Source organism: Diceros bicornis, chromosome 21, assembly GCF_020826845.1.
Source record: "Diceros bicornis minor isolate mBicDic1 chromosome 21, mDicBic1.mat.cur, whole genome shotgun sequence".
Taxonomy (NCBI): domain Eukaryota; kingdom Metazoa; phylum Chordata; class Mammalia; order Perissodactyla; family Rhinocerotidae; genus Diceros; species Diceros bicornis.
The window spans coordinates 51,751,413-51,776,337 of NC_080760.1; the positions used below are offsets into that span (position 1 = coordinate 51,751,413).

The 24,925-nt window shown below is 49.4% G+C and overlaps 1 protein-coding gene across 1 annotated transcript in view; it reads right to left on the reverse strand.

Moving 5' to 3' along the window:
- Nucleotides 1-24,925, reverse strand: part of COL22A1 (collagen type XXII alpha 1 chain) — a 268,070-nt gene that overhangs the window by 99,569 nt on the left and 143,576 nt on the right. Inside the window, exons 23-35 of the mRNA XM_058564983.1 lie at nt 22,860-22,913; nt 22,129-22,182; nt 19,756-19,809; nt 18,736-18,789; nt 14,802-14,846; nt 14,125-14,187; nt 13,590-13,643; nt 10,735-10,776; nt 7,851-7,883; nt 3,442-3,495; nt 3,099-3,152; nt 2,191-2,244; nt 222-275 (exon numbers count right to left, since the gene is read on the reverse strand). Coding sequence (XP_058420966.1) covers nt 222-275; nt 2,191-2,244; nt 3,099-3,152; nt 3,442-3,495; nt 7,851-7,883; nt 10,735-10,776; nt 13,590-13,643; nt 14,125-14,187; nt 14,802-14,846; nt 18,736-18,789; nt 19,756-19,809; nt 22,129-22,182; nt 22,860-22,913 — 669 coding nt within the window. The remainder of the gene's footprint in view (nt 1-221; nt 276-2,190; nt 2,245-3,098; nt 3,153-3,441; nt 3,496-7,850; nt 7,884-10,734; nt 10,777-13,589; nt 13,644-14,124; nt 14,188-14,801; nt 14,847-18,735; nt 18,790-19,755; nt 19,810-22,128; nt 22,183-22,859; nt 22,914-24,925) is intronic.

Here is a 24,925-nt window from a genome sequence, read left to right on the forward strand (position 1 = left end):
CTTCATTTACCACGTGGAGATCTGATGTGTTACCTAGAGCCTTAGGTTGGTAACTTTCTAGGACACCTTTGTCCATCTGTAAAATGGGAGAGTAAAACTCAGGGAGATGCCCACTCCCCTGAGTTTCAGGGAAGATAAGTAAGGAAACTCAGTGGATAGGCACTGTGGATCCACAACCAATGTTGGTGTCTCTACTGCCACCCCCACCCCAGACTACTCACCATACTTCCTGGGGGGCCACTGGGACCAGGGGACCCTACAGGTCCAGGAGTGCCCTATTCAGAAGCAGAAGAAGTTTAGAAAGGCCCAAGGTATTGATTATAAGTAGTTACCCCCAGTCTCTCTCCAAACCTGCCTCCTACTCAATTCACTGATTTGCTGGAACTACTTCTAACCTGAAATTCCCTCCACCAGTAAGATGAACCTCCTCCTCCTCCTAGTTGAGCTTCCAACTAGCCAAGCCTCAAAGGAATGGGATTCTGGCACAGAGGTGGGAGATAGGAGGGCAGAGGACTCTAGGAAGGTCCTTAAGACCAAGGCACAGAGGGGGCAGAGGTGATATGTGTGTGTGTTGGGGGTGCAGAGAGGAAGTCCAGGCTCTATCATGGACAAGGATCTTAGCTGAGGTTTGGCCTTTATCCTAAGTGCATGGGGGAAAGGAAACACTGAAAATGGAACAAATCGTTCAGATTTGAGTTGTAGAGAAAACTCTCTGGTATGATGAAGACAGTTGATTATAACAGCATTAGCAAGCCTTGGAGACTTGAGAAAGGATACGGGTTGAGCAATGGCTGTCCATGGGTTGGACAGGAGGAGGCAATCCTGGGGAATGTGCAAAGAGGAGTGACCAGCGCTTGGTGACCAGCTGCTGCTGGAGGGAGAAGGAGTTAATAGAGTCTGAATGGACCTTGGCAAAACTGTTTTCAGTCTGCATCACTCTGAAGATGCTGCTGCTGTTCACAGAGAGCGCCAAGGAGGGGAAGTATCAGTGAGTGTGTGTGTGTGCCTGCATTTGAGTGTGTGTGTGCGCGCGTACGTGCACTGGCTTTGACTGGTGAACCAGGAAATTCTTCCTGAAAGAAGTAGGTTTGAACTCGACATTGATGGTTGAGCAGAGACTCCATGAGAGGAGACGCAGATGAGGACATTTCAGGTGGGTCAATGCCATGGGGATGAGGAGGCAAGGAACTCCAAAGTACTGGAGGATCCTCATGTTTCTTCTAGTGTTGTTCCCCACCCTCATGGGTTTTTGTGCATTTTCAGGGTCAGTAATCATGGAGCATGCTCCCAGCCTCCTTGTCTACATTTGGCTTCTATTTCCCTCCAGGCTGCTCTCGGTCCAGGGCTCTCTCCACTAGCAGGGTGGAGCGCGCCATCTGCCCCTTCTCTGTGAGGTCCACACTGGTCACTGTCTTTAGCTGACCCCGTTTCCGCTCGGCGATAAGCACGTATGGCCTGGCCGTGAAAGCGCATTACAGTGGGTACATAGCACCTGTGGTCCTAGGAGCTAATGGACGCCTGCCTGCTGCTGCTCCTCTATCTACCACAATCGCTCCTGGGAGACCCGGCAGAGTCAGCCTCGTCCTGTCCTGCCTCCCACCAGCTCCGTGCAGAAGCCTGAGCTCTGCAGCTCTACAGCTCTGCACCACGAGACAGACTTCAGTTAGCCCTGGGGGACAAGTACCCACTCCCCGAGATTCTGGCCCCGGGGGAGGTGAGGCAGGAGCAGAAGCGGGAGAGCTCAGAAGGCGTGTGCACGAAGGCACATGTCTGTGTATTTTCCTGGCAGCATGCTCATGTCGGGGGTTTATATATGTGTGTGTGCATCATGGTATGTGTGTACCCATGTTTTAGAAGGTGTGGATGTGCACATACTTCTCAGAGTAACAAACTCATCCATGAGTGGGTGTTTGTGTGGGTCTGTGGACGTGTAGAAGGAGATTTCTTTCATGGGTCAATCATGTAGACAAAGCCCTGAAATGCTGGGAATGTTGCGGAGGCCAGCACATCCCTCAATCCTTGCTGCTCAAAAGGCCCCCACCCTGGCCAGCCACTCAAGTGTGCATTGCATTTCCTCAGCCCCTTCCCCCGAGTTAGCCCAGAGCTGTGAGCCAAGGGGCAGACCTGTGCCCAGCCTCCCTTCTGTGGATGCCCCCAACCCCAGGAAGCAGGCAAGTCACAAGGACTCACAGGGTTCCCAGCTGCTCCGGGCGCCCCATGTGCCCCTTCTTGTCCCTTGGCACCCTGTACAGGAAATAAAAGGTGGAGGTAAGCATCATAGACAATGCTGTCCCGTGGAGGGATGTCTTGGGGACACCTTACTCATCAATCAGTTGATCCAAACTGACAGCACAGGGACCAGGGTCCAAAAGATGCAGAAATCACACGTCCTGGCCGTCCACTGGAGCTTGGCATGCCGTTCTTTTATTCCATCCTCACCACCCCCAGGACATAGGTATCAACACGGACACTTCATCTTTATATAAACGGGGCTCAGAGGGACAAGAGGGTCCAGGCTGGCCCAGGAGCACACAGCCAACAATGGGCCCTGTGGGATCTGAGCCCGGACAGGCACTCCAATGGGAACTCTCTAGAGAACTTGAACAACTAACTGCCTGAGAAAGAGCCAGTCAAGAAGCCGAAACTTTGAAAAATAACAAAATCAAAACGCTAATACACATCGGGTGTCATTTAAACCAGAGCAGCCAATCAGGCCTTGGAGGGCGGGAGGGATTTCTTGCATTTGAAAAACCGTAGGGAGCCAGGAACTGCTCTGGTCCTGAGCCCAGATCTCATGGGCACTGAGCAGGGGAAGGGAGAGCATGGCGGAATGGAGCTCGCCTAAACCTACACTTTAGCCATAGAGTATCAACATCCAGAGGTCCCACCCCGTTGGGGTTGCGTTTTGGGGGCTTTGTTAGAGCCTCTCAGCCCCCAGGAGCTGGGTTCGCAAGGTCCCCTCAGCACTGTGGCAGCGCCCCCTGGTGGGCACTCCCAAAATGCCAGACGAGCAGGGCCAGCGAGGGCCTGGGAGGGACAGAAGGGCTGGCAGGGATTTCTGAGTCTCAGAGCCAACAGTGGAGAAAGGGCTTTCTTACCGGCGGTCCAGTGGGTCCCTGAGGCCCTAATTCTCCAGGACGGCCTTGTGATCCCTGAAATAAAACAACTCATCAATGAACTAGGTCATCACCCTTGTTCTGGGCAGATGGGACGGGCGTGGACACGTGCAAAGAGTACAATTCAAGATCGATGGAGGGACTGAACATCCTTGGAGCCCTGAGGGAGGAGGAAGAGGCTGCATTCGGTTCAGCAGGGTTCCTGTGTGCAGTTTAGACCTGCGGCTGCTCAGCCCTGGAGGTCCTGTTTCCAGGTAACCAGCTGCAAGCGGTGAGGGGCTGGGCACGGGGTTCAGGGTCAGGGTGCAGAGCACGGGGCACTCACCGGTTCCCCAGGCACGCCAGGGTCGCCCTTCTCTCCCTTTGGCCCTTGTTCTCCCTGTTGGTGGAGAAGCACAGAGTACAGCAGACACGCTCTGGCCCGTCCACCAATCGTCCACACTGGCCTCCTCCAGCCCTATGTGTGCATCAGACCCATCCCGCCCCCGCCAAAGGCTGTGCCCTCTGCCTGGGGGCCTCGTCCTTCCCACTCCACTGGGATTCTGATCAATTCTTACTCATCTTTCAGATCTAAGGTCAAGAATAGCTTCTTCAGGGAAACTGAATCCAAAACTGGGCCACACCCTCCTCTACAGACTTGCATAGCAGTGTCCTCCTCCGCAGCACCAGATATGGTAGCGGTTTTACACCTATGGGTGTGGTTTGATTCCTGTGCCTTCCGGCCCAGAGCCTGGTAAGCAGTAGACCATCAGTGAATAATGATGGAAAGAACGCTGAGAGGAGGAAGGATCTTTCTCGGCACCCAGGCCCAGATGGAAAAACTGGGGAGGGGGCTTTGCTCAAAGGACCCAGCCCTTTGGAGATAGACTGGGGACTGAGTGCTGGACTCTGGACGGCCAGGATGGTGAGTCTAACTTTTGCTAAAGAAGAGATGGGACACAGGCTGGAAAGATGTGTGCAGTGTCCACAGCTGCCCAGAATGGGATAAGCCAACGGGGAGGAGGCAGGTCATCCTCTTGATCTGCTGCTGTCACATCCAGGGTTCCCAACAGGCCTCCCAGGAAGGTTGGAGGGCCATGAGATCTTCACCCTGCTCTTCACAAGTGACAGGGAGAAGGTGGGCAGATGGGAGGCTGCATCAAGGGCAGACGGGAAGGGCTCAGGTCTCCATCTTTCAATAGCTGAAGAGCCATCGTGGAGGAGAGGGGTGGGGATAGCAGGCCATGTGAAAACAGCCTCAGCTCTAGATCCACACAGACCAGCTTGGGACTGGCTCTCCAACTCGCTGGCCATATACCCTTGGGCAAAGCATCTACCCAGTGATGTCAGTGTCCATATCTGCGAAATGAACAGGTGGTCTCCATTTCACACAGGGTAAGGATTCAATGGCACAGGTGCAGCAAAGATGAGCCCAGAAGGGGAGACCAGGCGAGTGTGGAGCCCTCCGGGGAGAGCAGAGTAACAACCCAAGCCTGTGCATCAGAAAGGCTGTGTGTGGCTCTTTCCAGATGAGCAGGACCTAGTACTGTCTGAAAGTGCCCTGGGCTCCTTAGGGAGATGTTGGGCTCCCTATCCGCAGAAAAACCCGTGAGAGATGGACGAGCATTTGCCTTGCATGTAGAAGGGAGTCCTGCATAGCTAGGGAGTCTGAAAGCAAAGGCTTTGGAGACCAGGAGGTCTGGGGAGGACCCTGGAAGCACCTAGAAGGCATATTCTAACATCCGAGTTAGGGAGCCTGGGGCAGGCTAGTCCTGAACCTTCCGTTTGTGGAGAAGCCAGCACAGAAAGGCATTGCCCTTTGCAGTTGTCATGTTGCCTTCTCTCTCCATGCACCGGCAGATTCTAGAGACCTTCTCAGAGGCTCCTGCCTGCCCTCCTCTCCCAAGCTACTCATTGATCCCCAGTTAGTATCTGCACGGCCCTGGGCTGGTTTCTTCACTCTCTGCATCATCTGTTGAGTGGACTCTGCACGGTCTACCTCGGAGAGTTGTGACCTGGATTAAATGAGATTGCTCCTGCAAAGAGCTTCACGGTGCCGACACAAAGGAGGTTGTCGACAGATGCAAGTTCATTCCTTCTTCTAGAATCTCTGTTTCCAGCTCAGAAGAACACACTCTGGCTCCGTTCACCAGGGACAACAATACCTTTATTTCTAGTTTGATTTCCTCCTAGGAAATTTCCTGTGGTAGGGATTTGTGAAACTCTTTGTCTGGTCACTGGCAATACAATCCATAAAGACAGAGGGAGTACGGGGTTATTTCAGGTGATGTGCTGGGGAGAAGTTTGCATACTTTTTGTCTGCCACCTGGGGGAAGGGCTTGTAGGCGGCAGGAACAGATGCTCAGGACCCATGAGTGGTCAGGCCAGGCCAGAGGAGGGACTCACAGGCAAGCTGCTCAAGCCGTTCCGTCCTGGGCCTGGGAGTCACTACAGGGCACACAGTGGTGTTCATCCATAGCTGTTGAATGCACGAGTGTGATAGGCTTCTTTCTCCCCCTGACTGCCCCCTGTTGGCGCCATCAGCGAAGTCAAACACCAATCTCTGGGCTCAGTATCGTCCCCGCAAACTCAGGGCATTGACTGGGCATCCTGGAAGACTCCTGTGCAGGCTGAGGGGGTGGAGTCAGGCTGTCCCAGAGCCTCCCCGAGATGATGCTTCTGAACCACCTACCACCCCCCAGTCGCAAAGCCCCTCTTGAGTTCTCAACTATAATTTCCCCAAGCCCGAGGCTTCCCGACCCTCCTTCTTCCAGCTAAGGAATGAGTTCCCTCTTCCATCTGACATCTCCAGACCTCCACGCTCTCTGTTCTCTACCAGCCGCCATCACCGTGCCACCTAGAGGCCTCCCCATGCACGGTGGCCAGCCTTCCCCAGGAGCCTCCTCCACCCTGGCAGTCGGGACTTTTCCCTTCACCCTCCTCCTTCTTTCTATTCCTTTTCTCAATTATGCTGCAAACTTTGCCGCCCCTCTAAATCTCCCCTGGCCCTCCCTGTATGCAGGGACTCAAAAGGTACTCTCCTGAGGAGAACAGGCAGAAATCAAACAGAAAAACACTTTTCAAAACCATCAGTACAAATACGGTCACCATGGCGACAAGGCCAGTCCCAGAGAGATTCATGCAATAATTCACAATGATTTTTTTTTTCATGGACACAATTTCCTTGCTTTGCATCTGAAAGTGTCTTCGTGGTTCCTGCGAAGCTCAGACTCTGCAGGAAAGTGTCATGAGGGTGTCACCACTGGGATAGAAAGGGCAGACTGGGCAGGCCCCCAGCTCCCACTCGTGTCCCTTCCCATGGGAATCATCTTTTATGGAGCAATTCCTTTAAGGAGAGGCTGGATGTGTAGGCTTGTCTCAAGCTTGAGGGGCTCAGGGTGGGAGACCCAGAGGACAGAGGGGTGGGGAGGCAATGTGCAGATAGCGGTCTTCCCAGAAGAGCAAGGCAGTGGAATGTGTGATGGGAGCCTGCCGCCACCTGGAGGGCGAGCCTGGAACCTCAGCAGAAGGTGGGGACAGCTCTGGCCAGGATCTTATGGCTGATAATTCATCTCAATTGCTATCTCCAAGGAAGCCCTTTGCAACTTGCTTACTCCTCTGAGCCACAGGGGCATCATCTGTAAAATGGGCACATTGGCCCTCCCTCAGGGATGGTCTGAGCAACACCCACACTGCGCCTGCCCTGGTGGATTCTCTCATGCTCTCTCCCTTTGAGCCCTGCTTTTGAGAGAGTAGGGGACACAGCCAGATCCCCCAAACCTGTTCTTTCCCACAGGCATCTCCCAACAAATTCTTCTGAAGTCCACGCTGCTCAGTGATGGCCCCTCTTCTTCTCACTTTCTCCATTTCACCTCCAAAGAAGCTCAAAATCCTTCCTTCTCCTTTGCAATGATCTCAGCAGTGGGCCCAATCTGACTGCTCGGTTCTTTTCCATCGTATGCAGGATTCTTTTTAGCTTTTTAATTATATCTACTCAGTATTGAAAACATGCAGAAAGCCACTACTGGAATGTGGACATCTCCATTTAGACCTCTCAGCGGTTGCCCATTGTGGAGCTGCAGGTCAGGTCCTTATAACAGAAGAACCGCGTCCACGAGAGCAGAGGAAACAAACAGAAGCATGCTTTCCGGCCTCGGTGTTGCCAGGAGCATGCAGAGATCCTGAAAACACTTATTTTCACAAAAGCCATGCATGAAAAGAGTAGGGGAAAGGTTCCTGGGTTGATGGTAAGCTCTCTTTTCTGTAAAGTGTTTTAGTCTTTACAAGAAGCCATAGCTCTCCCTCCATCAGCCACACCCCAAGCAGGGTTGTCTCCATTATCCTCTGAACAGCATCTCTTAGACCTGGGTCCCCTTCACTGCCAGCATCCATGGTAACTGCCTCGCTCGGCTCTTCAGTCTTCTGCCATCTCACATAGTTCTATTCTCCTCTAGCCACCAGTGACTCTTTGTGTGCTGAAGAATTAACTTTACCCAAAGACAGATTTGGCCTTTGCCCTCGGCTACTGGGAGGTGGCCTCTAGGCCCCTGGAACGTCTTGCCTGACACCAGAGCTGGCTCCTCACAGGGCCTGTTGCCCCCTGGCTGCCAAGACAAGTTCTGCAAGTCCAGGTGCCTGGCAGTGACTTGCATGGTGGGGCTGAGAGTCAGGACGAGCCCGGCCCCAGAGCACACGGGGACATCGCAAGCCAGGCTGAGGGGCAGCGGGCAGCCCCGAGGGGCCGCTGCTACTTACTGGCATCCTCGGGTGCGGTGTGATCAGGGACGTCTAGAAAGGAAACCACAGAAATGAGAACGACGTGAATTGATGTTAAAATGCTGCCCCTGAGAGATTTACCAACTGAAAGAACACAGTCCCAATGTTTCCCTTAATGACTATTAGTTTTGACAATTAGAATCACATATTTCTTTAAAGTCCCTGAGCATTTATGAAGGCAGGTCAGGAAAGCACAGTGGTCAGATGTGGGAACCCTGGAGTAGCACGGCTTGAGCTCAAACCGTGTCACCCCCACCTAACACTGCGTGACCTCAGACATCTGTCAGCTTCTATGTCCTCATCTGTAAAATGGGGATGAAACGTTCTCCGCTCAGGGTGTTGTGGGGCGGAAATGGAATCATCCATGCAGGTAATTAGAGCCATGCCTGGGACACTGGATCCCTCCATTGGTGTCTCCTTTTCAAGACGTCTACTGGCAAGGATGCAGGTGAGAAGGAAACGCAGAGTAGAGGGCTCAGCCTCTGGGCATGGAGAGCCGAGCTTGTGCAAAACTCTTTATTTCAACAGATAAAGACCCGTCTTAAGTCTCAGCCCCCACCCATGCTTCAGTTAATATTTCCCAGGTGTCATGCTTTCTCCAGCCTCAAAGCTTTTGTATTGCTGTTCCTTTCACCTGGAACACACTCTCCTCCTCCCTATACCTAATTAACTGCGGCCCATCCTTCAGGGCTCTTTCGAACGTCATGTCTTCAGAGATCCCCCTTCCCCCTCCACCACTCAAATATAAATTAGGTCTCCTTGTTATTCTCCCTAACTGCACCTCCTTCTTTTCCTTGATAGTATTTACTACAATTTGTAATGTACGTTTATCTGGGCCCCTATGTGACCAGAGTTTATCTCCCTGACTAGACTGTAAGTTCCATCGGGTCCAAACCTTGCCAATGCCTGGCTCACAGCAGGTGCTCAGAAAAAAACAGTGAATGGACAGAAGGACATCATGGATTCTAGTCCCAAAACACAATGAATTCAAAAGGAAAGGAAAAAAAGAAGTCTCCTATACCTTGCCCTCCACGTCCCGAATCCCATGTTCTTCCCCAGAAGAGACCACTGCTTTTCAGTTGAGCACATCTTTTAGATCTTTTCCCTATATTTCCGTACAATTATGAATGCATAGAATTACATAACTCTGCATGAGAGTTGTACAAATAGTAACAGCAAATACACTGTTACTTATGGTTGTTTATATGTATGAACTTGTGCATTCTTCACAATACCCTAAGAGGGATATTATCTGTTTCTGCTCTGCTTTATGGATAAGAAGACTGGACGTCAGAGGAGTAAGCTACTTAATGAAGTTGAGGCAGCTAGTGAACGCTGGAGCAGGAACCGATACCACATACGTGGGCTGTGGAGCCCATGGTCTTCACCTTTACACACACAATGAATTATAAATTAGTATTTCCACTTAATTTTTCCTGAGTATTTGCATCTTTTCAAGGCCATATACATAGTGTGTGTGTGTGTGTTTATTTTTATAAAATAGGATGCCATGATATGGACATTCTGTGGTTTACTTAAGTCTATGCTTACAATCATGTAGGTTGCCTGTAATTTTTCATTATAAGCAACACCATAATGTACATCCTTGTACAAGCTTTTTAAAATACACGTAATGCAAATAGTTCTCTAGGGCAGATGCGTAGAAATGGAGTTTTTCTAAGCTAACAGAAAGCTTTCATAAGCTTTATGATATGTTAATACTGAGTAACTTCTCAAATAAGCATTATCAATTTGCCCTCCCACTAAATAATAGTGCTCATTTACCAACATGCTTGCCAACATTAGATGTTACCAGTCCTAAACAAAATTTTCATATGACCAGTTCTGACTCTAAATTTGATTCTGAGATTCTTCTAATGTCCTTACAGAATGGCTGAGTCTCATTTTGATGGGCATGTGTGTGGGGAGGAAATGGAGCTGTGGAATAATGATTTAACATACATAAAAAGCACAGAGAAAAATTCTTTGTCACACTGCAAATGGGATTTCTGGGTGTTCAGGCTCTCTCATCTCCTGGCCTGCAGACTGAGGCCAATCCCTGCTTTGGCTAGTGACTGACAATCCCTCCTTGCCCAGTCATGGCCAGCACCAGACATCATGCTCAACCTCCCTGAAATTAACAGATCAAAACACAGAGTATCAAGGTTGAGAAGAAACAGTAAAGTGGAAAAAAAAATCCAAAATATGCTCCCATATGTATATAGCAATTGTTTTATATTTAGTATTCATTAGTGTACCAGAAACTGTGCTATTTACCTTGTATTATCTCAGTTAATTTTCAGTACAAATGTACAAGATAGCTGGATATAATATTTTTTCTTAACAGATGAGAAGACCTCCTTTTTGAAATTAAATAACATATCTAAGACCACTATGCCAGTGAATGGCAGAGCTGGGATTCAAACCTACTTTTCTCTGGCTTGGAAGCCCAAGCTCTTCCTCACTCCTCAGCACCAACTCACAATGCCCACCCTCACACCTGCACAGGTGGAAGCGTGAGTCGTGGTTGTATGTCCATATTGCAGTCTCACCCTGGACAAACTGCTTCTTGTCTCTGGACCTCAGTCTCCATATATGTAACAGATGAGTATGTATTCTCAGTGTCCAGCCACTGATCTGATAAATAGTAATTGTGCTTGCTGAATAAAATAATCAACACGCACAAGTTGGCTCTCAGAGAAGCTTACATATATTTAGATTACAAAACCTAGGAAGAGGTCGAGCTATTGGCAAACTCTATTACAAAGATGTTTATCACTAAGTGATGTGTGTGTGGGAAGGGGGCGTCCCAATGCCTTAGGTATTCAAAGAAGGTGAAAGGATGAGAAGCAGAGTGACTTACAGTTCCAGGTAATCCAGGGGGGCCTGCTGGACCAGCTTCACCCTAGACGAAGAAATGGAAAATAAATGACCATTAACCCTCCTGCCAACCATCTCTGCTTCTCCTGGGACACCTTTCCCCAAGTCACCCACCTGCATCTACCTTGGTAGACAGATAGATAGATTCCAAATTATAAAATATTTCAGACATAGGAAAACTTTATGTTTTGAGAAGCATCCATGCTGATACGAGTAGCTGTAGATCATTTGTATCCCTCTAGCCTATTCCGTCGTGCATATGGAAATACAGCACTCCATTATCCATCCTCCTCTTGATGACATTTCGGTTGTTGCCCTCTTAATGCAACCATAAGCAGTGCCGCAGCAAACATCCCGCACTGCGCCCCTGAGCACGATGACTTGAGCTCCCTAGAGACGCCACTGGGACCCGTCCCACCCCCTTTGAAGGGGACGAGCTGTTCTCAGGGGCCTGAGGGGACAATATGACATTCCTGCAAACAACACAGGCTTGGGACCTGAATCACCTGAGCTTGAAACCTAACTCTACCATTTTCTACATTATTTAACCTCTTTTGGCTTGTTTTCCTCTTTGCAAAATAATCATAATAGTACCCACAACTCACAGCATCATCTGGTGACTCAGTGAGACCATCTGCAGCAGAAGCCCAACAAGGAGGAAATTGTTACCACATTTGCCCTGAGGAAAGGAGGTCATTGGGCTGTTCCATACAGAAGGAACCACAGTGAGCATACGTGGTCTCCAAGCCCATCATTCTACGTGTGCCACGATTGTGCCAGGACATGGATGTCTATGCCCAGGGGTGTTCCTCACAGCCCAGGGTTAGGTCTATGCAGGCCGTCCACACATGGTTATTAGTGGACAGGTGAATGAACCAAGCTGGCTTAGAGAGGGACAAGGCTGCTCTTAGTAAACAATAATAGGATATATAATAGGACAATAAAAGTAGCTATATTGTTTCCTATCATTATTTCCATTATTACATAGTACTTAATTCCAGGTACTGGCTTACATTTTTACATGTATTAACTCATTTATTCTCTATAGCAATGCCCACAGTGTAGAGACTTTAGTATTCCCATTTCATGGATGAGGAAGCTGAAACATGACAACGCTCATTCAACTGCCCAAAGTCACACAGCCAGCAAATGGCTGAGCCTGGTTTTAAACACAGAATCCAGGCTCTACACTACTGGCAGCATTGCCCTGACTAAAGTTCTAGAAGCTTCGGAAAGAACAACACGTTCTCCATGCCGTTTGTATTACCTGATTTTACCCAGTTCTCTTCCTGACACTGCTGACCTCATGCTCCAGAACCAATCTCATCTAAACCAATTTACCCCGTATTAAAAAGTCTAAATGATCAAAGTTGAGTGTTTCCCAGTCGAATGAATGAATGGGTACCTACAAGAAGAGGACTGGAGGAGAGGTGTCTCCAACTCGAGGGCCTAAAGACTGCCTTTCGGGAAGACCCTCCTCTTTGTCACTTGTGTAGGGAAGGAAGGAATAGCGGGCAAGGTGGGTAAGACCCCAGCAGCTCTCTAACTTGGGAGAAAGAAGCTTGGCTAGAGAAAGATCTGTGAGTTTGGAGTCACTTTGATAGGCCTGGGTTCAGATCCCAGCTCCTCCAGGAGTAGTTTAACTCTCAGTAGCCCTTGTGGACAAAGGTGCATTGTCACACCTACTTTCCAAGACGCTGAGTAGTGGTTGTTAAATACTCACAGTGGGGGGTGGGGAGGAAAGGATGGGAAAGCAGAGACAGGGATGCACAAGGCACAGTCAGAAGGGGGCGATGTTGCTTTAATGTCTTACTTTGGATTTTTTGACCAGAATTATCTATTATTACATATTTCTCTGGAGGAAAAGAAAGGCAGGCTAGATTCTTTGGAAGCTTGAATGTGATTCTGCTGAGGCCCTGGAAATTCTGCCAAAGCAATAAAAGGGGCTTTATGGTCTCGCTGAGTCCTTTGCATCCTGGAAATGAGTTTCTCAAATAAAAATTGCATTTCTAAAAAGTCCATGAGAGCAGCAGGCATGAATGGCTTACCCACGCAAAGCCCTTTCCATTTCAGGCTCTCTATTTATAGATCACAGGTCTGTCTGGAGCAAAGCCCTCAGGCTTCAGCCTTAGAGACAGAGGGGGAATGGGAGGCCCCTCCTGGAGCCAAGAAAGGACGAGGGCAAGAGGAGAGCAGGAAATTGCAGGAGAAGAACATGCAGCCTCAGGATGGTGAGGTGACCTGTACAGTGCTGTGCAGGACAAGGGGTAATGCATGGCCCCCCTGGGTGGGTGTTTCCATTCCTCAGGCACCCACGGGAGAGGCATGGCGCTGTTAGGAGCTGGGACACTGGATCCAGATAGTCAGGGCTCAGGTCTTGACTCTACAGCACTCCATTCATGCAGCCCTGGGAAAGCAACTTGGCTTTTCTGTGCCTCAGTTTCCCCATCTACGAAGCAGGGATGTTGTTGATAACGTGACCCCTCTCGGAGTTGCCACGAGGATCAGCTGTCACTACACGTGCAGTGCTTCCAGCAGTCCTGGCACATAGTGAGTCTGCGACAACCCATCCCATGAACAGGATATCAGTCACGCTTTACAACAACCCTCAGAGGAGGTATTAGCAGAACGATTTTCAGGCCAGCAAGCCAAGGCACAGGGAGGTCAGATAAGATACTCAGAACCACCTAGCAGGTGGAACCAGGATTATAACCCAGGCCTTCGCTTTGACTCCAAGAATGGTGGTCTCTCCACTGAACTGCAGGCAACGCACACAAACACAGAGGGAGGTTTTGCAACTAATGTAACTGATGATAGTATGGCCTCAGCAGCTCGTACCTTTTCACCTTGGTCACCTTTCAGTCCTGGGAGGCCCAGTTCACCTTTCTCTCCCTACGACAAAAGATGAAATTAGAAAACATTAGAACTCAAACTGAGTGTAACGCCTGCCTCTCCCAGGTAAGAGCACTAGTACTTTGGACAAAACCGTTTCTTCTCTCTGACCTGCCCTTGCCTTATCAGTAAATGCCACAGTGAAGCTCAACTCCAAGGGCTTTCTGTCAGTTGAGTGTGAAGCACCTAATTCCCACATGGCACCTGACAGAAGACGTCCCCCACCCCAGTCCCATCAATTTCATCTAAAGACGCTCCACCCTCTTCAGAGAGGTCGCTCAGCCACTGGCCTTTCAGTGCAACACACAGACCAGAGCAGCCCACTCCCCTTCCTTTTCTCTTCCACAAACCCCAGGGAAATACCCTTGAAGCCCAGCCAAGATTACCCATTCCCCTCAAGGGACTGACTCCAAAGGGAGCTGGCTGCTTTCCATGGGCACAGGCGAGGTGGCCTTGGTAGGAAGAAGTTGCTGCCACTTACCTGTTCTCCTCTCTCTCCCCTCACGCCGGGGAATCCTGGAGCACCCGGGAGCCCTGCCTCCCCCTGTGGAAACAACATGGCGCCTCTGTTCATTAGGCTCTCAATAAGGAGGCTCCCCTGTGAGCCACACCACGGGACATGTGCCCTCTGCTTCCTACTCTCCTGCTCCCCAGAGATCTCTGGCTTGATGGGGGTGACATGGAAAGCAAACTAGCGGAGAAACGGGAATTCTAGAGAAATTGTTCATTGGGGTGTACCCAAGCTCTTTCCCACTATGGCCGTTCCCTTTCCCACTATGGCCGTTCCCTTTCCCAGGAACCCTTGTTTCACCTCTCTTGGCGTCTAACTCCTCGTCCTCTAGGACTCAGCCATAATGCCACCTCTTCACCATCCTTCCTGACATTCCCCAAATCTGAGTGAGGGGCCTTCTCCTATGCCCTCCCACCCACACCTGCATGTCACCACTCATTGCAACTGTTCAATAGCTCTTGGTTCATGGTTGTGACCCCAGTGCCCAACAGAGTGACAGATGCATAGGACACGCTGATCATTATTGGGTAAATAAATGAATGTAGTGTGCCCCCAGAAGATAACTGATACAAGGCATAGTGTATAATAGTGAAAGAATGCACTGAATGAAGAACACAAGGAATGAATGAAGGTATGAACAAACAGACCTTCTCCCCAGGCCGGCCTGCCAGGCCCTGCTCCCCAACTTCACCCTGGAGACAGAATAACAGACAGATATCCCATTATTTTCCACACACATTTACAGAGATGGCTGTCATTCCCCAGTTGGCCCCACACATTCACAGCACCTGCCAACCACAGTTCTTCATCCTCAAACACATAGCATGGTTACAGCCCAAGAGACACAGGCTGTGGAAACCACAGTGTTGAGCATTTCTGGAGAAAGAGGTTCCACACTTCTTCATACTGTTTTTTGCTTCCCCCAAAAGAAACAACTTCTGGAATTGTCCTGACAGAGTTTATACAGGTTGAATCCATTCATCTTGAATCTAAATGCTTACAATTCTAAACAATGATGAGCCAGAATCTATAACTCCTAGATCCACCCCAACTCTGAGTTTTATTGCACTTTAGGGAAAGCCAGACACCATGCTGGGTCCAATGATGCAGGAGAAGCTTTGATGGACTTATCCAAGCTGATTGGCTGTCCTGTGGTTGTTGTCCAGACTTTTTGGTAAACACAGGCAGCCCCATGGTAAGAGGTGGGTAAGAGCTTCATTCTCCCTCTCCCATAGTGTTACAATAAAGGCAAGTCTTGGATGAAATTCTGTTAGACATTCAAACATATTGGAAAGTAACTAACTGGAAAGTATGTCCCAAACAGGTATACTCTGGTTCTAGTAGTTAGGGTGAAGTTTTGTCCTCAGCCATTAGGTTCCTGACTATCCTGTCATGGTCAGGTGAAGTGGGGGACACAGGACCAAAGGCGCTTGTTCTCTGATCCCAAAGCATCAGGCCACTGTGCTTACCAGGTCCCTGTAAATCATTGCTGCAAAGAGCTGTGTGGTGGTGGCGGTGCAGAGGGACAGAAATTTCTAACCAACCATGTGTCTTGAGAATCACTAACTTCTTGAAAGATAATTTCTTTATAACATCCATTATGCTATTTAAAAAAAAACTTTATGTAGATTTCCATAAGGAAACGTGGTTTTCTGATGAGTAAATGGACACACGAATGAACAAAGGCATGAGTGATTGGCTATGCACGCACATAGGGATTTTCCCTGCAGCCATGCCAGACTCTACTGATAGTGAAGGCCCCTACCACCAACACTTATCAGAGAGGAAGGCCAAAAAAAATGCAAAAAGTAACCAAAAGCATTTTTAACATTAAACGATTAAGCACATTTTATTCTGCAGCTTTGGTGCCACCATGGGAATCAACGTTGGAGTCAACATATATCGAAATTCTAGATGCGTTCCAATTCTCCCATCAATTCCCAATGTTTACAAGCACAATTAGTAAGAATTGCTCTAACCGGAATTGTGCAAATACTTGTCACTCAAATTGTCATTTTAAATCTATTAGGATGGTAACACCTTTGCAGCGGCAATTGCTTATTATATGCTGAGCAAGGTGCTGAGGGTCTGGGTTTGGTTAGAAAGCATTTTTGAAGACCATGGGAAGTGCTTCCTGAACTCGTGAGGTGAACCCTAAGCAAAGGCATATGGACAGAGAACTGGGCGACATCCTGAATTCTTGACATGAGCCCAGGGGGTGATGCGTCTGCTCATCCTGCAAACCAGCTCTCTTCCCTCAGTGAACTCATAAACCTGCCGTCCATGATGTGTCCATAATCTTCTTGGAAGATTTTTATCTTTAGGGGGCATTTTGTCAAAATAAAGTAACAAGACCCCATGCCAGGGCCCCTTTGAGGCTAGAGTATGTTGTAAAAGTATCACGACTGCAGAAATTCATAGTTTTGAACCTTCTAGAGAAATGTTCTAAACATATCGTGCTAGAAATTGTACAAAAATGGCACACATGAGACGTAGCAATAGATTTCTCTGTTTGAAGATTTCTCTGTTTGAATCTTTCAGCCATTAGTGATTATCAGAAATATAAAACATAGATGGAATGACTAAACAAATCCCCGAGGACACCTCTAATTTCATGCCAATACTCACAATCGATCTCCTTCATCTGCAGAACCATGCAGGGAACTCAATGGGAATAGATTGCTTCTAAAGACTATTGAATAGGATGTTGAAATTCATATGGTATAAGCCCAGAAGGATTTGACAATTCATAAATTTGAGAAAACATAATTCTAAGGTATGGTTGACTCACAAAATCCATGAAGTCAAGAATGGAAAAGAAGAGCAAATCAATGCAAATGCTTTAAGTCCATTCTGGAAATGATTGAATTTCAACCAATTAGTCAAACACTGAAAGGCTGCCTGGGTGCTTATAAGGGCCTTATACGATTCACCCACACACACAACCACCTCAAGAAACACATGGATGAAACACAGCAAATTACATTTCAATGATTTTGGGATCACAATAAATATTTTTAAAAACACAATGTTGATTCCTAAAATATGAAGCACCGCCGTGCTTGTACGAGACAACGGGGTGATTCACTGTGCACGAATGGTGACCATGAGGCCTGAGTTCCTAGAATCTGGAATCCAAGAAATGGGAGGTTCCTAGTGGATCTCGGGATGTTCTTTCCACATTTGAGTCAACTTGGGCATCCTTGGGACAGCTGGGGTGCATTTTAACTTGTGCTTTTTCTGCTCCCTTTTATTTTGGTCTTCTAAAGAATGATTACTTTATGAAAAGGCAAGGCAACGGGGAACCTAGGCCCATGACTTTGCCTGTCAGAACCTTCACCAGCCAGAAGGTGACCTGGTCATGCCCTTCCAGAGGGCAAGGTCACCACTGTGCCGAGTCCAGGTCACTCCTGTATTCTTGCCGGGCAGAATTTGTCATCCATCCTCCATCCAGTAAGCCCCTACTGAGTACCCACCAAGTGCCTGACTGTGGGCTGCAAGTTGGGGAGCAGAGGTGACTAAGACCTGCTCACTGCGCTAGAGTGGGAAAAGAGAGAGGGAGGGGCAGGGCCCCCCACGCTATCTCCTCTCTGTCCACAGGCTCCCCCAGAACCACAGGTGCATGTATGCACAGGCTTCCCCAGAATACACACACACACACACACACACACACACACACGGTCCAGCCCTCTCTCTTCTGTGCTCACTGCATTGTGAGCCCAGGCTAAATCTGAGACGTTGACCTGAGGGCCTCAAGACAAAATGACACCCTGCAGCCCGTCAGGAAAGCAGTGAAGCAGCAGATCCTGGAGGGAGCTTGGACACTGAGGGACAGTCATCCAAAGCCAGCACTTGGGGTCCCCACACTCACAGGCGGTGCCCTTTCCAAATCCCATGTGGAGTGGCCTCCACTTCCCCCTCAGATCCACTTTCACACATCTCCACTCATTGGAAGCCCTTGGCCTGAACTCTACAGAGGGCATCTACAGAAGGCCGGGATTCCTTGCCTTCTGGCTTTCTGTCAGGGTCAGGCATTAGTGAGCACGGGAGGGAGATCAAAGCTCAGGGACAGAGAGGGAGAGAGAGACAGAGACAGAGAGACAGAGACAGAGAGAGAGGCAGAGACAGAGAGAGAGACATAGACAGAGACAGAGACAGAGAGAGACAGAGAGACAGAGAGAGAGACAGATACAGAGAGAGAGAGAGAAGGGTAGTGTCTTCCTTGCTCCCTCCCTGCCAGGATGAGCTAGACAGTGACGATGACCTTCTCCCCAAGGCCACAGCTCTCTTGGGGACCTCTCTTCCAGTTCCAGGTCTCCCTAGGAACCACTGGTCCCCGTGCTCCTCTGTCCTAGAGGCGGTGGGCTCTCCATTATTGCCACTCCCACGCTGTGTCACCCTCCCTGTTGGAGCCCCAGCCCTGCTCTCACCCTTTCAAACGGCCCCTTGTCCATGATCCTATTTGTTTCCTGCCAGACCCCAGCTGACAGGGACTCTACGTTCCGTCAGTTGCAGTTCACACACAACCCCGAATACACCATTTAGAGCAACAAACACGATGGGAGGCGGCAGAGTCCGTACCCGAAGGCCAGGTTTCCCTGGCAGACCATCTTCCCCTCTTTCTCCTGGCTCTCCCTGGAAGGAATGCAAAGAAAAGTTAATTGGGGGTGAGGGGTGGGGGTGGGGGGGTGGGAGGGGCTTGGAGGAAACAAACTGGGAATTAGTTACAGACCAGTAAGGAAGAGAACTACCTGTACTCAGGTGGTGTTCAACTCTAATTCTGCATGAGCATAGAAACCAAAAAATAGCAGCTCACACCACCTCTTAGACTCCATATTTGACGGCTGTACTTTTGATTTATTTTATAAAAACAATTGAGTAGAAATGGTGCTCTTCCCTTATTGACAGACGTAGCGTAAGGAAGATATTGCGCGAGTGTTTTTGAGAATACGAAGCACTTGGTTAGCCCTTATCCTTTGTCTTGAAAGATAAGGGAGAAGGATGGAGAATATTTACATAAAATGCCCATAAAATTAATTTAAATCCATTCTTATTCTGTGTTTTGTCATGAAAAAGTTGAGTTTCTGAGTCTATTTATTGAAAAGGATGACGAATTTTCCCATAATATTGAAAAGTTGCCTTGCAAGGACTGTTGACATGCTTACTCGAGCTTATGCTATGAAAGAAGCAAGTTCATTTGTTAAAATATTTATTGTATAGTTTCGTAATGGTTCGTGTGAAGCGTGTAAGCTGTGAATTTGCTTCCCAATTTTGTGATATTTAACCTCTGGCTCCTATCTTAATGATCCTACTCTAATGAGCCCCACCAGGATATGTTTTAAAATTGAAGTCTCTTATTATGTTAGCAAGAGTACCTGAAAGTGTTTCCTTCTTGCAAATATAATAAATATATATTTCTAACAGATTAATTCTAAAGTCTAAGGCCTCCAAATCCTTCCCCAGTTACCTAAGTAGAAATGAGGGGCTCACCCACATCTGACCTCGTAAATCCAAGCATTTCTGAGTCCCGGTCCAGGGACCAGGCAATCATTGCATTTTAGATTGGATTCTCAAACTCATGCTGACACCATGAATACCAACCTTGGGTCCCGGCAGGCCTGGGGGTCCGTTCAACCCATCCTTTCCAGGAGGCCCCTGGGCCAAGACAGAAAAAGACAGAAATGAGAGGCATGCGTGGGAAGCACTTCATTAAGTTGTTTCCAGGGAGCTGATTTTGCAGCCAGTAGCCGGGAGGCATGGGCACCCCCTCCTTACCAGAGGCGCACTCTCTCCAGGGTGCTGTGGTCCCTGTGGGACCAGGGTTTCTTTTCATATTCATTATGATGGACATCAATATCACCTCTAACCGACATCCAGTAGCCAGTGGCCCTGGACATGCGTGGTGGGCGAGAGGGGGCAGGACGGCCCACTGAACCGGCTCTGATGGCTCCGTTTCCACCTCCAGCTTCCAGGAGGCCCCTCGGGAGAGCACTGTCCACATTGCTGCCACTTTCTCCTCTCCATAATCGCCTTTGCCATCAGTTTTTCCCTTCCCACTGTATCCTCCCTTCTTATTGCCCTTCAAATGCTCATTAATGGCATTAATCAATTCTGCCTTTATTTGTAATGACGACATGAGGAGCTCCATGTCCTCTTTCCTATACAACATGCAGGCTTCCTCCTCCCCCAACCTACAACGTGGCAAGGACAGGCCTCGCTGCAGTTGTTTGCAGGTGAGGAGATAAAGGCTCCACAGGCTGAGTGACCTACTCCAGGTCCCACGGCTGGTAATGGGGACCCACAAGGTGTAAACCCAGGCCTCCTGGCTCCACTTCCAGGTTCCTTCCACTACCCAAAGTTGCTTTCTCTTCTTTTTCTCTGTGCTTTAAATGATGCATCAAGTGCCCACACACTCTCCCACGACAGATAGAAGGGAAATTCTTTTCCCCAACAGAATAGTTCACATATTAGTGCTTTGGCAGCTGAAGGTGCTATTCAGAAGTTAATTTTTTTTTATAAACGTGGTGATTCGTCTGTCCAGAGAAACCCCTGCCACCATATTTAAGACTCATATCTCCCTGTGTCTCCAGCCTGGGCTGGTGGCCCATTGAAAGGAGAGCTCCACCTCCCACAGCAGGAGTCCTGGGAGTGAAGGCCCCTGGAAAGGCAGAAAGAGGTCTTGTTTGGGGAGTTAAGGGCAGTCGGGTCAATGGAAGCATGATCTTGATGAAGAGCAGATACTATAGCCAGGAGCAGAGCTTCCAACCTTCAGTGGCCCTAACGTCACCTTATAAGCTGTAAATGCCATCGACTATTGTTTCTTCTTCCTGCTACACTCTGTTCACACTGATACACACACTTTCCAACGGACCCATTAGATCAGATGAGATTGTTAATGTGCTTGAACTGTCACTCGAGTCACATATGTTGCTGGTGACTTTGCAGTTGACCAGGTGCTCCAGGATAGGATCAGTTCACCTGAGAGTGTACACTGCAACACTGAATTTATGTCCGATACCCATCAGCATGGCATCCAGGAACCAACAGAGCTGAGAATGCTTGTATCCCAGCATTCATGGTCCTGACTCCTGAGTGCCTCCATCTACAGCCAGCAACGGACCTGTGGTCCATTGAAAAGGGGCCCAACTGCTGTGTGCCACACAATCTGATTAACCTCCCTTTCCATCACCCTTTCCCAGTGTCTGGATCCCCCACCAGTGCTGTGAGTCTCTAGGCTTCCCCAGCCTTGGCCTTCCCCACCTGCTGGCCCCATGAGAGAGAACGGGTTGTAAGGAAATCCCTCCAAGTGGTGCATGGGCCTCCCTGAGGGCCGTCATCAGGTCTGTGATGGTCCATCATGGTCACATGGTATCAGAGGCTCACAGGCCACACCTACCATCCTGCCCTGAAGAGCTACAGGCCAAAATGACAGGAGACACCCAGCTTTCATTGTGCACCCACCACATGCGAGACATTAAGGTTTTCTGAGCCCCATCCTCAGGACTTGGAAGAAATGAGAAGGCCCTGCATCCCCAGGATCTTCTTGGCTGGAGAGTGAGGAGACACAGTCAAGATAATGAAAAAAGAGTTTTTCCATGCCCGTTGTGTCTGTTACCCTCTGTAGGTATCCCTTCTGGACAAGAAGTCACTCTTTAAACAGCAAAGGACTTTTGAATTTGACTTTGAGTATGAGAGCAAGGGTGGTGGCCTGGGGAGATGGCGCCCCAATCTGCGTCTGGGCTGGGGGGCCCATGAGGGAACAATCCCAGGATATGGAGCACGTGGAGAACCATGGAAGCCAGAGGTCAGCCTGATCGCTAGGCCTTGGTCCCCATCACCAGGGAGGAAAAAGCACGGAGAGTCCCCAGCTTTGGAAAGCAGCCCTGGTGGCCAGCTGGAAAGACCCGGCCATTCCCGCCATAGAGCAACGGAAGAGGGGGAAGAGTGTAGGTAGGGATGGTCCAGGACACTCACCACCTGCCCGGGGAGCCCAGGTTTTCCCGGGAAGCCGATCTCTCCAGGTAAACCCTGAAAATGGAACCACGTGGGAACAGTCAGTCTGACCCCTTCAGAGCATCAGATCCTTTCTCCCAAGTCTCTTCCTGGCACAGGCTCAGGCCTCTGGATCCTACAAGGACATCAGGGGTGGATATATCTCTGGGGCATCTGGCCGTCCTTAGTGCCGGCCACTGTGAAAGGCGGAGTTGTCACACTTTTTAAGTTGGCAAGTCCACGGCTTGTCTGGTCTGCAGTTGGGGCCACCACCTCATTCATTCCTACCTGGTGGGATGGGTGAACCGCCTCCCTCAGCCAATTGCTGGGTCTACCCCCTGCCAGCAGGCTCAGGGTGGCTGGGGAAAGGTTGATAATACCTACCCTGGTCCTCTGTGTGCTTCAGAGCCGACCCACAAACTGCTAAAAGACACTGAATGGGTGACTCCAGACTAACACGCCTCCTTCTACTCATCTCTAGAAGCAGCGAACCAACATGCTACATGAGCTCAAATGATAATTCCAGTTTAAGGGGCTCAAGGGCCTGAGAGCCAGAGGCATGGGGGTGGCTGCAGGGGGCCTCCTGGTTTGTCCTTTGCTTGGGTCTTGGACAAAGAACAAAGAGGTGGCTATCCAGGAAGATGTCCATGGTTCCCATGGGCCATGAAGCTCCATCTAGGGCCCTGGTGATAGGAAGTCAAAGCTAGGCTTACCGGGGGGCCTCCGGGTCCAGGGGGGCCTGGAATGCCAGGTGGTCCTGGAGCGCCCTGTAAGGAAAGAGCACGAGTGGGGTATAAACGTGCATGGAGCAGCCTCCTGGTGCCGCTGTCCTCTGAGAGAGGAGAAGGAAGGGATACAATGACGGGTTACTTGTGTCCCAATTCCCTTTACTTGGAATGCCTTATTTTTTAAACAAAAAAGAACAAAAGCAAAAAAAGAAGACATCTGAAGTAAAATTTGCAAAATGTTACCATGTGTCCTAATTGAGTGATGGGTGTATAACTGTCATATTATCTATTCTGCTATATAGTTAAAATATTTGAGCATTTAAAATAAATACACATGCATGTGTGTGCATGCTTACACACATACACACCATGAGATCACCCATTAACAAAGATCTTCTAGAACAGTGGTTCCCGAGCATGCGTCAGCTTCGAATCACCCCAGTGAATAACACAGATCTCACGCCCCAGACCTGTTCACAACTTTCCTCTCTCCCCCTTACCTCTGCCACTGTTGATCCGGGGCCCCACACAAGTTCTAGGAGACGCACCTCTGGTCTTTGTCTGCTCAGCTCTCTCTCCAGATATGCCCTCCCCATCTTGCCTCCCATCTCAGATGTCTCTATCTCTGTGAAATTTTCTCCAATTCCCCAGGCGGAATTAATCACTCCCTCCTCTACGCTCAAGGCCAGTGTAATTGTGTTCATCTGACCCACATGCCCAGAAGGCAGGGGCCCCTCTTTTTCCCTCTGCATCTCACACAGCGACAAGCCCAGGACTTGGCACAGAGCAGGTGTTCAATAAATGTTGGAAGAATCAACTGAATTGAACACAGCAAAGGGGAGAGGACGAGATCACATTGCCACTAGAGGGCGATAAATACTAAAAAATGGCACAGGCTGCCGCCTCCGTGGACTGTTCCCTGTTCTCCCTCTGGGGGCGCACGTGAGTCGAAAGTGGACATAGAAAGGGACCATTAACAGAACAGAACTTCTGGTGGCGCCTGGACCTGGTTTCCTCTGTAGCTCGCCCAGCCCTGGCGAGTCTTTGGGGTTGCATATAATTTTGTCAGGACACATTTGCTTGGAGCTGGAGCAACTGAAGGGCCAGGCAGAGCTGGACGGGGGCTGGGCAGGTGCCCATGCAGGGTGCCCACTAATGAATGAGGGCCAGAGGAGAGCACCGAGCAGGCTTGTGGCCTCACCGCTTGTCGCTCAGCCGTGCTCCCCTCAGCTGCTCCAGCTCAGCTCTGCTCACCTCTTCGCAAAGCCACAGCCCTGCAAGGAGCACTCACAGGAACCCCCTCCAGAAGGCACGTCCAGGAGAGCTGTTTTTTCTTCGCATGACTCTGAGGTTCTCACAGCATCCTCAACCCCTCGGAGCTTGTCTGAAGCCCATTCTCACCACACGCAGCACTCTCTTTGATAGCAATTTGGATGCATTTAGTTTTCTCCCCCACTTAACATTTCCAGGGATGCTGATGGCCCCTGGAATATTCTGTACTCTTTCAAAGTGGTTGTTCCAGGAAGCCTCTGACCAGATAATTTGTCTGACCTTGTTGCTATTTGCTTGTTTCAGAGTCTTACAGCATGTTAGAGTAGACAGATCTTTAGTGATCATCTACTGGAAATTAAATCTCCCTATTTGACAATAAAGAAAACTGTAGCCCAGAGAGGATAAGAGTCCCACATAAGGTCACATAGCCATCATCTCCAGGTGCAAGAGGCCAGGGGATCCTGAATGGTCTGGCTGCTGCAGAATCACCTGAGAGCTTGTCGTAAACACAGGTACATAGGCCCCTTGTCTGGACACTGAAGCACAGGTCTGGGACAAGTCCAAGGGGTCAGTGACTTTGGCAACACTGCCATGTCTGGAAATTATTTGTCTAGACCAACTCCACGTACCACCCTAACTACCACCTGTACTGCTGATCGTATGACAAGTGCAATGTACAAGCAGGGACCATGAGAGAAGGGAGCAGAAAATTCCGACATAGAAGAAGAACAAGGGGACAGCCCGTCATTAGTGTCTACTCCGCCCTGGCCTTCTCACGC